The 16437-nt window shown below is 41.7% G+C and overlaps 1 protein-coding gene across 2 annotated transcripts; it reads left to right on the forward strand.

Annotated features, from left to right (window-relative positions):
- The first annotated feature begins 1079 nt into the window (after positions 1–1079).
- LOC123119569 (kinesin-like protein KIN-12F) lies at positions 1080–15173 on the forward strand. Of its 2 annotated transcripts, XM_044539426.1 has the most exons (39): positions 1080–1559; positions 1636–2260; positions 2795–2950; positions 3031–3114; positions 3193–3312; positions 3421–3534; positions 3626–3718; positions 3818–3978; positions 4062–4136; positions 4234–4321; positions 4410–4468; positions 4561–4624; positions 4713–4778; positions 4857–5039; positions 5137–5241; positions 5333–5568; positions 5642–5711; positions 5790–5855; positions 5941–5994; positions 6103–6182; positions 6263–6332; positions 6465–8636; positions 8788–9126; positions 9646–11729; positions 11835–12006; positions 12095–12202; positions 12288–12448; positions 12629–12716; positions 12848–12922; positions 13010–13243; positions 13322–13420; positions 13519–13590; positions 13669–13727; positions 13811–13922; positions 14025–14135; positions 14227–14397; positions 14479–14544; positions 14643–14762; positions 14848–15173. In XM_044539426.1, the coding sequence occupies exons 2-39, from the start codon at positions 1637–1639 to the stop codon at positions 14977–14979; spliced, it is 8943 nt and encodes a 2980-aa protein (XP_044395361.1). In that variant the 5' UTR covers positions 1080–1559; position 1636; the 3' UTR covers positions 14980–15173. The 2 variants fall into 2 exon arrangements, with proteins under 2 accessions (XP_044395361.1, XP_044395360.1); XM_044539425.1 differs by having other exon boundaries at positions 1081–1559; positions 9646–12006.
- The last annotated feature ends 1264 nt before the right edge of the window (positions 15174–16437 follow it).

Below are 16437 nucleotides of genomic sequence, written 5' to 3' on the forward strand. Positions count from 1 at the left end.
CCCGCCAACATCCATATCCATATGAAGATGGCGACCGCCAATATAGTGAATCTGTCAGAGTTGCTCTAAGCCTACCATGAGCCGATGGTTTATCAGAAACAATGCCTACCACCTTGTCAGGAGTTGTCGAGTTGAGGTCTTGAGGAGTGTATGTTTATTAAGAAGAATGGATTAAATTGTGTTCAAAGTGGTTATGTCTTGATGCGAGACATGCCCATACCCCCTAAACAACAAACTACATACATGTATTACTCTTGATTTTGTTTCACGCTCAGCTATAAGCCATTTTCCCTCTTGGTGATATCCACAGAGACAAAGTGAGCCACCTTGATGTACGTTATCCGCGTGCCGCTGTGGATGTTTATTTTCTTCGAAAACACTAAAAATCTGACTTTAGATTCTTAGGCATGACAAATCTAATGTTTTTCATAGCAATTTATATTTGCACGATGTGGCGAATTTAGTTTGCAAGCATGACAATTTTCTGAGAAAAAAAATTGAACTGATTCGGATTTGGCATGCTCCCCAACTAAAATTGCCATTCTAAAAAAAACATAATTTTTCATGAAAAACGTTCGATTCGTCATGGTAAAAAATCGGACGTCAAATTTGTAGTGATGTCCTTTCTTTTCATGCATTCGACTTACATTTCTTTCGTGTGTGCTGTCAATGTTCTTCAATAGGCCGTTTTGATTCTTTTTTGACGGGTAATACATGGACGAACATGTTTGCCCGCATGGTACATACATACTCATACCAAGCCCAATTCAACCTTTCACCATTTTACCTTACCCATTGGTTTGGATCACGTATGATGATGCCCTAATTAAGACCCCCTCGCACATCTGTATCAGGACCACCGCACGTCTCGTGTTAGTACTATTTTAAAGAAGAAGAAGAAGAAAAAAACACGATCGCGCGAGCGAGACAAGAAGCACGGCGAGCCATTTCGAGCCCTCGGTTCAAACGCGGCGGTCGCCCCTACCCACCCAAAAACGGTCTCCAAATTTCGAACCCTTCCAAGCGGGGGGAGGGTCAGCCCCGCCCGTGATCCAATCGCAGCCGTCCATTTCGAACACACACTCCCCGATCCTCATCCCGTTACGTTAACCCTACCCCACCCACAGTTCCTCGACCACCTCGCACAACCCAAATCCCTTCCTCCCCTCCCCCCTTCCTTCCAAGTGAGAGAGACTGCGTGTGTGAGAAGAGAGAGGGGTCTAGAACCTTCTAGAAGGGACAGCAATAGGCCCAGCTCGCCGGTCCGGCGGCTCGCCGCGCAGCCCCTAGGTAGGTCCGCTCCTCGCGCACCCCAGCCAGGCGATTCGGAGGGGCGGCGACCCGATCTGCGACCTGCGCCGGAGTGACGTCGACTGTTTCGATTCTTGTTTATTCTCCCCCCAAGTTTCGAAATCTCCCGCTGCGGGCGACCCTGGATCTCCCCCGCGGAAGAGGGCTCTAGAGGCTGCGGCGGCGGCATCGCATTACACCATTCGCCGCCTCGCGGTGCTCCTCGCCACCGCCGCCGCCACATCCGCGTCCGCCTCCTCCGGGCTCAGGTGCGTCCAGCTTCTCCAGAAAGGCTTCGGCTCGTTCGAGCTGGTTCGGAGATTTGAGGGTGTACTATTTGTGCAGAATGGTGCGGGATCTCGGCGCCGCCCGCCGCACCCCGGCGAGGGCCTCCGCCTCGGAGGCCGGCAACGACGAGAACGCGCCGGGCGACGGCTCGGACGCCGCGGCCGCAGCGCTCGTCGGCGGCGCGGAGTCCGACGCGGCGGCGTCCCGCCCCCCTCTCCTCGCCATCCAGCCGCAGGCGTCGGGGTTGAAGCGGAAGCCGGAGTCGCCGGCGCCCACGCCCTCCAAGCTCCCGTTCCGGACCCCCGAGAAGGCCGCCGCGCGGAGCCGGTTCGGGTGGGCCCCGCCCCGCGCCGACGAGCTGCCGCCGCGGATGGGCGCGACCACGACGACCACTCCCCGTGCGCATCGCGGTAAGGCCGTGCCGGCGGCCTCCTCCGAGGGTGGGTCCACGCACAGCACGCCCACGAAGAGCGTGTCAAAGCCGGCTTACAGTGTGGGGCTGAGCGGGACGAGGCCGGTGACGAGCGGTGGTGCCCGGGGGCCAGGGTCGGGGTTGGGGTGCTCAATGGCAGCCAGGGGTGCGCCCGTGTCGTTTGGGCCAGCGACGGTGGTGAGTTCTGTGGAGGTGCCCCAGTTCGAACTACGGGAAGATCCCTCCTTCTGGATGGACAATAACGTGCAGGTATGCACTCTGATTTTTGTTGTTGCCTAGTGAAACCATTGATTAATTGCTTGGAAATAACATTGTGTCTACTCATCATTTAGCTCAAGTAGTACACTGTGGCTAGTGATTGATAATTACAGAATTTCATTTGGTAGTCTGAATCTCAACGTATGAACTGGGGAAAAAGGAGCTACTTTTTTGCTAATTTTCTTCCGACTTAGGTAATACTCCCTCCGTCCCAAATAACTGTCTTAAGCTTAGTACAACTTTGTGCTAGAGCTAGTACAAAGTTGAGACACTTATTTTGAGACGGAGGGAGTAGTAAAACTAGAAATGATCCTCAGTTAACAATTATGTAGATTGCCGTAAGATTCTTTCTCTTTTCACTTTTGGGAGGAATTATCCGTTTGCATTTAAAACAAGGAATGATGCATGTGAGCTTTAAATTGTGAATCAGTACATGTGTTGAGAGTCAGCTTCACCATCCACATGATTCCAAATACAGAAAAACCTCACCCCACACCTTATTTACATTTGTGGTTTATTCTCCAGGTTGTTATCCGTGTCCGCCCTCTAAATAACTCGGAGAAAACTGTGCATGGTTATAATCGGTGTTTGAAACAAGAAAGTGCCCAGACTATCACATGGATTGGTCAGCCAGAAACCCGTTTTACATTTGACCATGTTGCCTGTGAAGGAGTGAACCAGGTCAGCTTGAAAACGATTTGATTTCATGCTTTGATTCTACTTCTCAGATTGTGGTTAACGGATGAATTTGAAATTGGCAGGAAGTACTTTTCCGTGTTGCTGGCTTACCAATGGTTGAGAACTGTATGGCTGGATACAACAGCTGTGTCTTTGCATATGGGCAGGTAGTTCGCAATGTCGCTGTTTTATTTGTTGACCATGAGGATTGCGTTCATGCTCTTAAACCTTTTAACTGTTTGCAGACTGGAAGTGGAAAGACATACACGATGCTTGGCGAAATTAGTGATCTGGAAGTGAGGCCTAGTCCAGAACGTGGAATGACACCACGCATTTTCGAGTTCCTGTTTGCGAGAATTAGAGCGGTAACAGACTCCCCATGCATAACATATTCGTTAGTGTCTACTGCATGATCAAGTATCTCATCATGCTGCTAATCTTGAACCCGTTATGTGTGCAACCGAAAACTGTAGGAGGAAGAGAGCAGGAGGGACGAAAAGCTCAAGTACAACTGCAAGTGTTCTTTTCTTGAGATTTACAATGAACAAATTACAGATCTTCTTGACCCTTCGTCCACAAATCTTGCAGTATGCTTTCACGCTATTGTTGAAGTGAATACGACATATTAGTTCAACACCATTTTTTGTGATTTTACTAAGCATGAAACCTAATGTGCAGCTCCGAGAAGATATAAGGAATGGAGTATACGTAGAAAATCTGACTGAACTTGAAGTTGGCTGTGTCAATGATATCATTAAACTTTTGATGCAGGTAATATAGTTATTCTTGATTTATTTTTTCTTGTGAATATCTCATGGCAATACTGCCCATGAATTTGAAGTAATCGGGCTTTCCTGAAACCTATTTCAGGGCTCCATGAATAGGAAAGTGGCTGCTACAAATATGAACCGTGAGAGTAGCCGCTCCCACAGTGTGTTCACGTGTATTATCGAGAGTACGTGGGAGAAAGATTCTACAACTAACTTACGGTTTGCAAGACTGAACCTAGTTGATCTTGCTGGGTCAGAAAGGTAGGTAGACAATATTCTCTCTTGTGCCAGAGTTTATTGTGCTAAGTGAAATATCAGTTCCTTAATATATCTACCTGAAACAGGCAGAGAACATCCGGTGCTGAAGGTGAGCGGCTGAAGGAAGCTGCTAATATTAACAAATCGTTATCAACACTGGGGTTCGTATCTAACACTCAGACTTTTAGTTGAAAAATTATTTGAACATGGTGTTGCTATTACTCATCCATGTGTCCTTAACTGAACTGTGAATTGCAGTCTTGTGATAATGAGTCTAGTTGATCTTACAAACGGGAAGCAAAGGCATGTTCCTTATAGAGACTCAAGATTAACGTTTCTTCTCCAGGTAGCAATCTTGAGATAACATATTATTGTTTTCATAATTGTTGTTCCTTGCAGTCTAGTAATTATTCTACTTCCACTTTCACATATAGGATTCTCTTGGTGGAAACTCCAAGACCATGATCATCGCAAATGTCAGCCCTTCATTGTGGTAATGAATTTTGGATTTAGATCCGACCTAACTTGGATAGAGCTTGAGATGCATTTTCGTATCCTCATATTTTTCTGTGTGTGTTTAAATAGTTCTGGCAATGAAACACTCAGTACCCTCAAGTTTGCTCAGCGTGCAAGGCTCATTCAGAACAATGTAATTATCTGCCCTTTAAGTCAATTTTCATTTCCAAAATATCTTTGGTGACTAACCATTTGCAATTCTCACCTCTTCAAATTTGAAGGCTGTTGTGAATGAAGACGCTTCAGGAAATGTTCTAGCTTTGCAGCATCAAATTCGTCTCCTAAAGGTAATGTCTGCAGAATTTGAATCCCACTTCCAGTTCAATATAACATCACCCTAAACTAAAAGATGGTCCTTGTTTCAGGAGGAGTTAGCTGTCCTCAAGCGTCACCATGTCACTAGATCTTTACCATTCAGTACTGATATTTACGGAAGATCTGGAGGTGATGTTGATGATGGCAGTGACCACATGAGTGTGGATGAGGGAAATAACAGTGACGCCCAAAGCATAAAGTCTTTGGAAGATTTAAAAATTTCAAATAAGCAGGTAATCTGCCTTTGTCTGGTTTCCCTTAAATTCTGTCTGTGCGTGCACTTCTATGTCTCTTTGTGTGAAAATTGTTCATAAATAAATTACCTTGCAGATGAGATCACTGGAAGAAACACTAGCAGGAGCTTTGAGAAGAGAATCAATGGCAGAGTCCACTATAAAGCAACTTGAAGCTGAAATTGAGCAGTTGAACCGATTGGTAACCTTTTAGCAACAATGAACAAGTGTTGTAAAACCTATCTATACATTTATTAAGGGGACATCCTGTAATGATTCTTGGTACATCTTAGGTTTCTCAAAGAGAGGAGGATACAAGGTGTGCTAAGATGACATTGAAATTTCGAGAAGATAAGATTAACAGGATGGAGGCTCTTGTTCATAACAAATTGCCAGCAGAATCATATCTACTTGAAGACAACAAAACTTTGTCACGAGAAATAGAGTTGCTTCGTGCAAAAGTGGACAAAAATCCAGAAGTAACCCGTTTTGCACTAGAAAATATCCGTTTATCAAGCCAACTCAAGAGGTATACATATTCTATACCAACATGCACCCATATTTGTTGTACTGTACTAAAACGTTTTATTATGTATCTGTAGGTATCAGCAGTTCTGTAATGAAGGGGAGAGGGAGGTTCTGTTGGATGAAGTTTCCAACATTCGAAATCAGGTTTATATTAACCTTCATTTTGTAATTCTTATCAGTGCTGTAGTGGGTTTCTTTAATCAGCATTCCTTGTGCTTACAGGTCGTGCAAATGCTTGAGGGGAGGATGTTAACTGAGCTGCAAAATAAACTTTCATCCAAGTTTGAGGTTTAATCCCTGATTAGCTTTTCTCCCCACAGAGAATTTTTTTCAACAAATCAGCTCATACTTCCATCTTTATTCATATGTTCAGGACACAGAACATCACTCTAGTTTAGCAAGTGAGCCCGAAACTTTGCCTAAGGAGGTACCCATCCCCCTCTAGACAATAATTTTATCCTTTGCTTATGGTTATGTTGATTGAAACTGCAACGGCCAAGCACACCATATGTTAATGTTCTCAATCCCTTTTCAGTTGAAAAGAGCTTGTCAAGAACTGGAAACCTGCAGGAGTGAGCTACAAGGTTGCTTGGAATCAAATAAAAAACTAACTAGGTAATTGTGCAGTCAATAAGAGCTAGCATGCGTTTTCCTTGCTGTAATTTCTGTTTTTGAGCAGCTAAATTGCTTCACAGGGAAATAGCTGATCTGCAAAAAGAATTGAGTACCATCAAAATGACAAAGAGGGAGGAATGCCATTTTGAGGTATGAACAATAGCTTCGCTGAAGTATCTGATCCATGCTCTCATATTCTACAGAAATCATGCTATCCGTTATGTTGATTGAGAAAATGAGAAAACCTGACATGATGTTTTTTTTATTCTATGGACACACCAGTATGGTTCCAATGCACGTGCAAAAATGGAAGATTGTTGTGATGAGGCTTTCATGGACAACACAGAAGATATATTAAACCTGCAGCTGGAGTTGGACATACTTAAAACAATTCTTGCAGAAGAGAGGACAGTCCGTGGAGAGGTCGAGGAAAGAACTACTACCTTAAGTGATGAGCTGAAAGCAGCAAATTTACGTATCCTTCAAGCTTGCAAGCAGAGTGATGCCATAGAAAGCGAACTGAATGATGCAAGATCTGTTATTGAAGCTCTTGAGTCACAGCAGATTTTGTTGATAAATGAACTAGATGAGTTGAAAAAGAATAATCAGAAAAGCTTTGAGATTCTAAAAAAGAGAGGCAGAGAAATCTCAAGATTAAATACTGAGATTGACAACCACCGTAGACAGGGCCTGGTGGCTAGTGGAGAGCCCAAAATGCAACTTTTGAAGTGTATTGAAAATGAAGATTCACCTCTGCAGAGAAAGCTGAAAAGGATGCAAGCTTCACTTGAGAAGGCAAACGACTTAAATACAAGGTACCAAAGAGATCAGGCGTCTGATAGTTCTGCTGAGCAAGAAATGGATGAAGTCCGTAGACAGGTTGAAGTTGAAACAACTGAGGTGATTATGTGCTTACAAGAAGAGCTTATGTCGCTCCAACAACAGTTAGATGCTAGTAACAAAAATGAATTGTTGGCCAAACAAAGCCTAGATGAGCTTCAACTGGAAAGGAAGGAGTTGAATGACAGGCTATTTGAGGTGGTGAAAGAGAATGAAAGCCTTTCTGAACTAACTAAGGAAAAAGAAAAGAAAATTCAGCTTTTGACCAGTGGCTGGGAGAGCTTACAAGAAGATCTCATAGCGCTCCAACAACAGTTGGATGCTAGTAACAAAAATGAGTTGTTGGCCAAACAAAGCTTAGCTGAGCTCCAACTGGAAAGGAAGCAGTTGAATGATAGGCTACTTGAGGTGATGGAAGAAAATGAAAGATTTGCTGAACTAATTGAGGGAAAAGAAAAGAAAATTCAGCTGTTGACCAATGACTGGGAGAGCTTACGTGAAGAGCTTTCATCTCTCCAACAACAGCTAGATGCTAGTAACAAATATGAGTTATTGGCCAAACAAAGCCTGGATGAGCTTCAACTGGAAAGGAAAGAGTTGAATGACAGGCTACTTGAGGTGATGAAAGAGAATGGAAGCTTTTCTCAACTAATTGAGGAAAAAGAAAATAAAATTCAGCTTTTGACCAATGACTGGGAGAGCTTACAAGAAGAGTTTCTATCGCTCCAACAACAGTTCGATGCTAGTAACAAGAATGAGTTGTTGGCCAACCAAAGCTTAGATGAGCTTCAACAGGAAAGGAAACAGTTGAATGATAGGCTACTTGAGGTGATGAAAGAGAATGAAAGTTTTTCTGCACTAACTGAGGAAAAAGAAAAGGAAATTCAGCTCCTGACCCATGACTGGGACAGATTAGCTGCTGACATTGGAAGCTTTCTCGTTGAGGGAAATGCTTCTCTTGATGAAGCTTCTGACCAGGTTGCCTTTATTTCGGAGTCCTTTTCTCAAAGAAGATGGGTTGAGGATCAAGTCCAGAAGATGTGTCAGGGTATATCTGACAGAGAGAAGTTACTCGAAGAGCTCCAAAGCCGGTTGAAAGAGGCAGATGATATAAAATGCGACTTTGACCTGAAGTTAAGGTCCTTAAGAGGAGCAATGGAGGCAATAAATGAGATGCATCAACATGAAAGGAGTGATCAAGAAAAAGCTATTGCTCTTTTAAGATCTCAAGTATCTGAACAAGGACAGGTGAACCAGAGACTAGAGCTTTTGTTGGATGAATCCATTAGAACATTTGTGCAGAAGGAGGTTCTTGAACAAAACTATGTATCATCACTGAGGGGGATGGAAGAAGAGATTCATCAGCTCAAGACTCAATTAGACCAGTCAAAGATACACATAGCTCATTCGTTGAGTCAGATCAAGGACAAGGAGCAGACATTTGAGAAGCTAAAAAATGAAGAAAATACCATTCTGTTAAGAATGTTATCAGATGTTCTGAAGGCAAAGGGTATTATACATGAGTTTGGTGTTGGATTCAATACATTGGAGTCAAGCTTTTCTGTGGACCCTGAAGTTGTTTGTCAAAATTCAGACTTGAATTTGGAGGATCGGGTAAGATAATGCTCTTGTTATTTGGTATCAAGGTGAACCAAACAATCTACTATTTATGTCAGTAAGTTCCTACTGTTAATCGATCTGTACCCATTAAGAGTGTCGGTCTTTATAAATTCATGGCATGACCTTATTTTACTCCATGCTTTAGGATGAACTTAAAACATTTGGAGCCCTTGAAGCTGGAGAGCAGTGCAATGCTGACGCCCTTTGCCAACTTAGTAAGGAGATGGAGTCTGCAGTTTATAAATTACAGACGCTGCAGTCTCAGATGGCCAAGCTTCTGCAAGAAAAGGAAAATGTGAAAGAATGCCTTCTCCAGAGTCGAAGAACTGTCCAAGATCTAAATTCTGAGGTCCTTCAATTGAAGTCGCAGATGATTGATCAACAGACGCGCTATGAAGCTAGAGTGGAAGAACTGGAAATAAAGATGCAGGGAAAGGACAATGACGCTGCAACATCACTTGTTTCATGGCATAAAGGGATAGAGGTAACACTTTTAAATACCCAACATCGTTAAAGGCCATTAGGCATCCATTGAAAACCTTTTTCTGTATATCTTTTGTTGGTTTTCAGAAAAGCAGACTAGGCTTCAATTGGGTTTGTAAAATAATATGAGCATTGGCAGTAGACTTGTTTCTACCTCGCCAGGAGATAAATAATACAGTAGACCTGTTTATGTTTCCAGTAACAAGGCTCTTACCCAAAATGTACATGCAGGGTTGTGGTATTAATTTGCAAGAAGTAATAGTCATGTGGATTCTTTTTGAGAAATTTCAAAAGTTTTGCATCTCAATGCATCGATAGATAGAAAAATCTTTTACCGAGTGATGAAATGTGGATTATGTGAAGGTGCATCTGCTTGAGTCAATGCACCACTATACTTCTGCCCTGCAAAGGCATGATGGATTTTGTTATTTATTTTTTATGTAGAAGCAGCTGAGTTACATTTAATTTCTTGAGTTGGTCAACCTTGATCCCTTGTTTTCAACTATGATCATTCTTTCAGGCACTTGAATCTGAGCTCTCAGAGACCAAAGTTCTCGCACAGCAGAAATCATTTGAGGCTTTTACTCTTATAGCCAAGTTTCAAGATGCGCAGGCAACTATAGCTGATGCAGACTCTACAGTCAAGGCGCTGGTGGAAGCGAATGAAAATGCAAAACTCCAAGCAGAGAAGTACAAACAAAAGGAATCTTCTTATATTGTTGAAAAGAATGACTTGCTAAATGAGATCAGTAGTTTGAAGATGATGCTGGATGTGAAGGGACAAAATTACCTGGATATGGAAAAGAAATTCGAATCAAGCCTGCTTGAAGCAAATGAGGTAGCTCTTGAACTGGAAGATGGCATCAGATGTCTGAAGAATTTGCTATCGGAGAACCTTGAGTTTGTTTCTTCAGATGTTAAATGGATGAAGTCAAAACTTCGGCAGTTCACAGAGTTGGCAAGAACTTGGTTGGAGGAGAGCTGGTTAGAGATAATTGGAAAAGATTGTGCTGTGTCTGTGTTGCACCTCTGCCATATGGGGATTTTGTTGGAGAGAATTACTGGGCTGCATGCAGAAAATGGTTTCCTTCAGCGTGGGATCTGCGAATCTAATTCTTTGATATCTACGCTGAGACAGCACAATGATAAAGCAAAAAATGAACTGGAGATGTGTAGTGTTCTCAAAGGAAAATTACTACTTGACATCAATCACAGTTTTGGTCGTGTTGCAAAGAAGGAACAAGAAGCAACTGAACTGAGCTCAAGACTGGATTCTTTCGGGAAGAAAATTCTGCATTTGCAAGCACAAGAAGAAGCAATGTTGGCACGGTCAGATTCCATTTATAACGAGCTATCTGTGTTGACTAAAGAGATTGATGCTACCAACAGGAGTTCTTTGGCAGCTGAATCCAAAGAAAAGGAAGAGCTGCACAACCAATTGGATGAGGCTTTGTTTCTCAATGGAATGTTGAAGGACACAATGCTTGAGGTTCTGAGTCTGCCCGAAGTGAACAGTGCTATACCTGCAAAGGATATGAAAGGGTGTAATGAATTTGAGTTGTGCAGTTGGTTTGTAAACTACCACCATGATTCGATCATGATCAATGCAATTGCAAGTGATATTGAATTTATTGTTTTGGCTTCAGAAGTGGAGCAAGAAAAAATACAACTGCAAACACAAAATCTTATGTTTACCGAAGTACTTGAAGGATTGAAGACAGAAGCAACTCTGTGGAAAGTTGACCAGGATTTGGGTAGTCTTGCAATTTATGCTTTACATGAGGAGAACAGTAATACAAGGATTGATTCGGAGAACCTAAAGCGGAACAAGGATGAAGTTATGGAAAGCCTACTTGCAACGCGTGAGGAAAATTCAAAACTTCGATATGTAGTTGATTCCTTGGAGTCCAACATCAAATCCTTGCAAACAGATCTAGATGGGAAAGCCAAAGCTCTGATGGAGTTGCAATGCTCCCATGCAGCCATATGTAAAGAGCTTGAGTTGAAAGCTGAGGTCATTGAACTTGGAATTTCAAGAGAAAATGCTTTGAGGTCCGAGAATGATTTACTGAAACATGAAAAGCTGGATATTCTGTGCAAGGACCAGAGGATGTTTCATTTGGTTTCTAATATTGATATGGAGAAGTTATCATTCTCCTTCCAAGCATATTTGGATCAAATTAACACAGAAGTGCAAAAACACATTGATGAGCAATTGACCACAGTGATGAAGTTCTCCAATGACTTAAACTTGGTTCAATTGTCTGTTGAGGAGTTGAGCACCCATAATTCCTTTTTACAGTCTGAATTAGCAAGGAAAGATGAATTGGCAAAGGGCTTATCATTTGATCTTAGCCTGTTACAGGAGTCAGCGTCGGTTGCAAAAGATCAAGCAGATCAACTTATTGAGTTGACTGAAGCAATCACCTCATTAGAACATGAGGTTGCTTCTAAATCACATGATCTTGATAATCTTGTTTCTGGAAGCCAACTACTAGAAGCTCAAGTCATGAAGAGTAATGAAAAGATTTTGGTGCTAGAGGAGCAGCTAGCAAGTACAGTTGGTGAACTAAATGCAGTTTCTATGGAAAACACTGAGTTGAGATCTCAGCTCAATCATATTGAACAGACCGGTTACTCTATGAAAGAGGAGTTAGCCCATAAAAGTAATACCACTGAAAGAATGGAAGAAGAGTTGATTGAGCTGAGAAATTTACTTGATGAAAGGAACAGCTTCCTTCAAAATTTACAAAATAACTTCTCCAAGCTCTCGGATGAGAAGCAATACTGTGACTCTCAGGTGCTTCTCTTGAGAGAGAAGCTGGAGATGGCTCAGGCAGTGGCAGAAGAAAGTGAAGCAATTGCTACGGAGGCCCGACAGGTTCAGCTACCTACTTGATTATTGTTTTTCTCTCTTAATATTGCTTGTGTTATTCTTCTTGTATAACTCTTCTGTTGTACTTCTACAGATAGCAGATGAAAGGAAGACATATGCTGCAGAGAAGGATGAAGAAGTCAAGCTATTGGAGAGGTCAATCGAGGAGCTCGAGAGTACCATATTTGCTCTGGAGAACCAGGTGAGCTGTCTACTTCTATTTCAGTGTTGATTCTTACTTACTGCAGTAACTTCTTGTAACAATAGCACTGGTTATTTCTCTTAAGGTGGGCAACATCAAGGATGAAGCGGAACGACAGAGAATACAGAGAGAAGAATTAGAAGTGGAGCTGCAGAGAGTCAGACACCAAATGTCATCTGTACCATCATCTGGGAAAGTAAAGAGCTTTGCGGAAGATGGAATGGTTGATTCAACTGACTCATTCAGGTTTGCATGATTACTATTTTTACCAGTTGCAAATTTTGCACTTGTTAGCTCATTTGTTAGGTGTTTGAGCCTGCTGTCTTGTTTCACATTCGTTTCCCTGTTTTTTTCTTGATGAAAAGCAGAGCTCCTGCCATGGTTCTTGAAAAAAAAGATAACACTTGGCTTAACTTTCTCCTGCAGGCACTCAAGAGAGATACATACCGAGCTACTAAGTGCTCAGGAGAGTATCAAAATACTTCAAAAGGAGGTTGCTGAAAAGGAATCAGAGGTAATAATATATTCTCTCTAATCATTTCAGAAATATTTTAGTTGTTCAGACTTCAGACTATGGTCATCTGCTATCATCCAGGTGTTATCCAAATATTGATGGGTTTGCTATGTGCTCTCTTATTCTTATAGATTGCTCAATGCAAGTCACACATATCTGAGCTAAACTTACATGCCGAGGCAGCAGCACGTGAATATAAGCAGAAGGTAAGCAGTCTCATTTGTCTGATTTAGTTTCATGAAATGAAATTAGCAACAATTTTCAAGGATGCTAATGAAAAATGATCTGGTTAGTTCATGGAGCTAGAGGCTATGGCACATCAGGTTAATACTGACAATCCATCAACAAATGCTTGCTCCATGAGACCGGAGAAGATTAGCTTGAAACCTCGAGGTTCAGGCTCCCCATTTAAATGTATTGGATTGGGCTTTGTACAACAAGTGAATTCTGAGAAAGACGAAGAACTAAGTGCTGCAAAGCAACGTATTGTGGAACTCGAGGGCATAGCAGCTAGTCGACAAAGGGAGGTGAGATTTCTCTAAAAAAACACTTTATTCTGTCGACTCTGTTTTGTAGTTTTACTAACTTACCTCTTTTCTATGTAGATATTCATGTTGAATGCGAAATTAGCTACAACAGAAAGTATGACGCACGATGTGATTCGTGATATGTTGGGGGTTAAGATGAACATGACAACTTGGGCGGTAGGAATGCATATTCGCTTAGTTCTAAATATATATATTTCAATGTATGCATCTATAAACCACTTATGTTTTGTAAACATGTTCCTATGGTATTGTAGACACTAGTTGACAAACAGCAAAAGATTAGCACAAAAGAGTCAGTTGCTTATCAAACTGAAGAATCTAAAGAGGTAACTGCCACAGTACCTAAAATTTTCTTGCAACTTGTCTTATCTCTTGAACTGTGTTTAAAACTAAGTATTTATCAGTCCAATGAGCTGATGAAGTTGAAGCAGCAGCTTGATGAATTCATTGAAGAGAGACAGAGGTAGATACTTTTCCATCTACTATGACCTCCTTATAATCTCAATAATAGGTTATATGACATACATGTGAATGTTTTTGCAACAGTTGGATTGATGAAATTAACCAAAGACAATCAGAACTTGGAGCTGCCCGTATTACTGTAGAACAATTACGGCAAAAGGAACATTTTATGGTAGCTGAAGTTGACTTGCTGAAGGTATGGCAATTAAGGTTTCTACTAGAAAGGAAAGCACATATTTCTTTCTCTATTGCTATGGTAAATGTTTGCTTGTTATATTAATAGGCTGATATATTGTAGGCTGAGAATGCAAACTACAAAACAATCATTTTTAATCTTGAAGATGAAGTAAAGAAGCTTACCAGACAACAGAATCTCCAGCTGCGAATTAATCACCATGCCAAAACTAAGGTATCCAGTACTTCTAAAGCTTGTTTGGTATTTTTGAACATTGCTGTTTCAGTGTCTGATCATCTTCCGTGCATTTTTTACTTCTCGATAGGAAGAGAATATCCTTCTGAAAAAGCAGAATGAAGAACTAAGTGCAAAGCTGCAGCAGCTAGGGGCCATTGTTACCCGCACAAAAGAAAAGCTTGCCCGCTACATGGTCTCGGATGGAAAAGATCCACATGAGCAGATTGAAGAGGAAGAGCTTTTGAGGAAGAAACTAGAGGTGCGTTTACTTCGTTTCCATCTGTAAAGAATTATGGTGTGTACAAGAGCACTGATATTCTGCTTGTTTACATGTCAACAGGAAAGTGAACAAGATAGAAGCAAACTCGCAGAAAATCTATCGAGTTTGTGTACCAGTGTTCTGAAGGTATGGATATTTCTGCTAAGAGGAAAAGCAGCTCCTCATGTGGTTGATGTGAGCTTGCCACAGTACATGACCAAACATGAACCTTACTGTTGCTACAGGTAGCTGGAGTTAGAAACCATGAGTCTGAAACGAGTCTTCTGAAAGCAATGGAAGCCCTAAATCAACTCCAATCCTGCATTTCTTCGTTGGAGAGTGAGGTTGAAGATCTTCGAATAAAGGTGCGATGGTGCCAAAACCATTTTCGAACTGACCTAATTAAATCTTGTTATTTACTGACAAAGAAAAAAAAATCACCTTCTGCAGTGCAAACTACTGCGTGAAAAAGCTCGACTAAACAGTCTCCGGAGTGACTCGTCCTCTATGAGCTCGGGGGCGAATGAGAGCTCCAGATCGCCAAGCGTGTGCAGATCTCCGAGCATTTCGTCTTTCCGATGAGGCAAAACAAGTGTACATAATACGTAGCTTGTTAGTACTGGTTAGTCATCAGCTAACACCTATCTGTAGGCCTTACGCATCTCCTAGTACAGTTGAAGGGAGGATGGGAATCTAGCAATCTCCATTGCTGATGTTGTATCTGTTAATTTGCAAGTGAACGATGTACATTCCATTAATGAAATCTATTGCAGCCATTCTTTATGTGTCATATCGTCTGTGACTGTGAGCTTATATTTTGTCTGTGTTTGGTTCTATGCTGCTGCGGGCAAGCTCACGGTTCCGCATGGTCTTGTGCTTGTGTAGCTTGATCACCACTGCGATAAGGTGGTTATTGTTCAGTAACATGAGAGGAAGAGAGAGACCAAACGGTATTGCTTATGGGCCTATACAAGACTACACATACACGTACATTTTGGATTTTGGGGCTCCTAAAAGTCTGGAGCTCTCACGGTTGATTGAGGTGTATAATTTTGGATTTTGCTCGTGATTTTGACTGGGTCATGCGAGTGTGATCAAGCTAAATGATTCGACGAGCATTGCAAGTGTGCCAAGACGACCAACTGATCTGTTTTAACCTCTAAATATGTTTCTAAATGTGAGCGTGCCAAGATGCTCTACTGCATTGCAATCGTATTTTTGCAGTTAGTGTTGAAGGTTCAATGTTCTGCTGGAATATTCTTACTTATGGTAAGCCTATTTGTATTCAAAATATTTAAATTTCTTCAACGAATTGCATGATGAATTAGGATCTTCTGTCTACATGGACTGATATTTTCCCAACAAAGGTGGAGTCACCGATAAACAATGAATGCCCAGAAAAAGTTGCATCATACTTGTGCCCATGTAGTTCTTGTCATACTTTTCTGTTGCTGATTCGTATTCCAGGTGACGCATCTGTCTAGGGACACTAATTCAATCATATCGGACGGTCTATTGTTTGCTATGAAGAGTTGCAATGCAATATCTTTGAGATAGACGGAAATGCTTTCAATGTGTCAAAGACACAATGGATCGTAAAAGATAATCTTGGTGACTTCTTTGTTTTCCTTGGAATGAACTATCCAATTGTGGGCGTTGGTCCACAAATAGACCTAGAAAATGAAATTTTGCCGATGTTGAGGAATGATTTTGTATACATTTGTTCTGGACTGGATTGCATGCACGATCATTCGGTAGATACTGAGGCTGATGTTTGCCAGTTCAGGTTTGATGGACAGCCTACTGTTGGTTTCCAACTGAAACAAAATGGATGGGGAGTTCCTGACAGCATATTATGGTTTGTGCCATCTCTTAAGAATGTGAAGGACTGGAATATGGACCACTTAGCTTCGATGAAAGAGAACTGAAAAAATACATTATGATGTTGACATTATGTTGGTAGCTTGTATTCTGTTGACATGTTTGTAATTACTGTGACTGAATTATGTAGACTGTAAGTTATGTTCAATATGTTGGTTA

The sequence above is a fragment of the Triticum aestivum genome, chromosome 5D (genome assembly GCF_018294505.1).
Source record: "Triticum aestivum cultivar Chinese Spring chromosome 5D, IWGSC CS RefSeq v2.1, whole genome shotgun sequence".
NCBI classification, from domain to species: Eukaryota; Viridiplantae; Streptophyta; class Magnoliopsida; order Poales; family Poaceae; genus Triticum; species Triticum aestivum.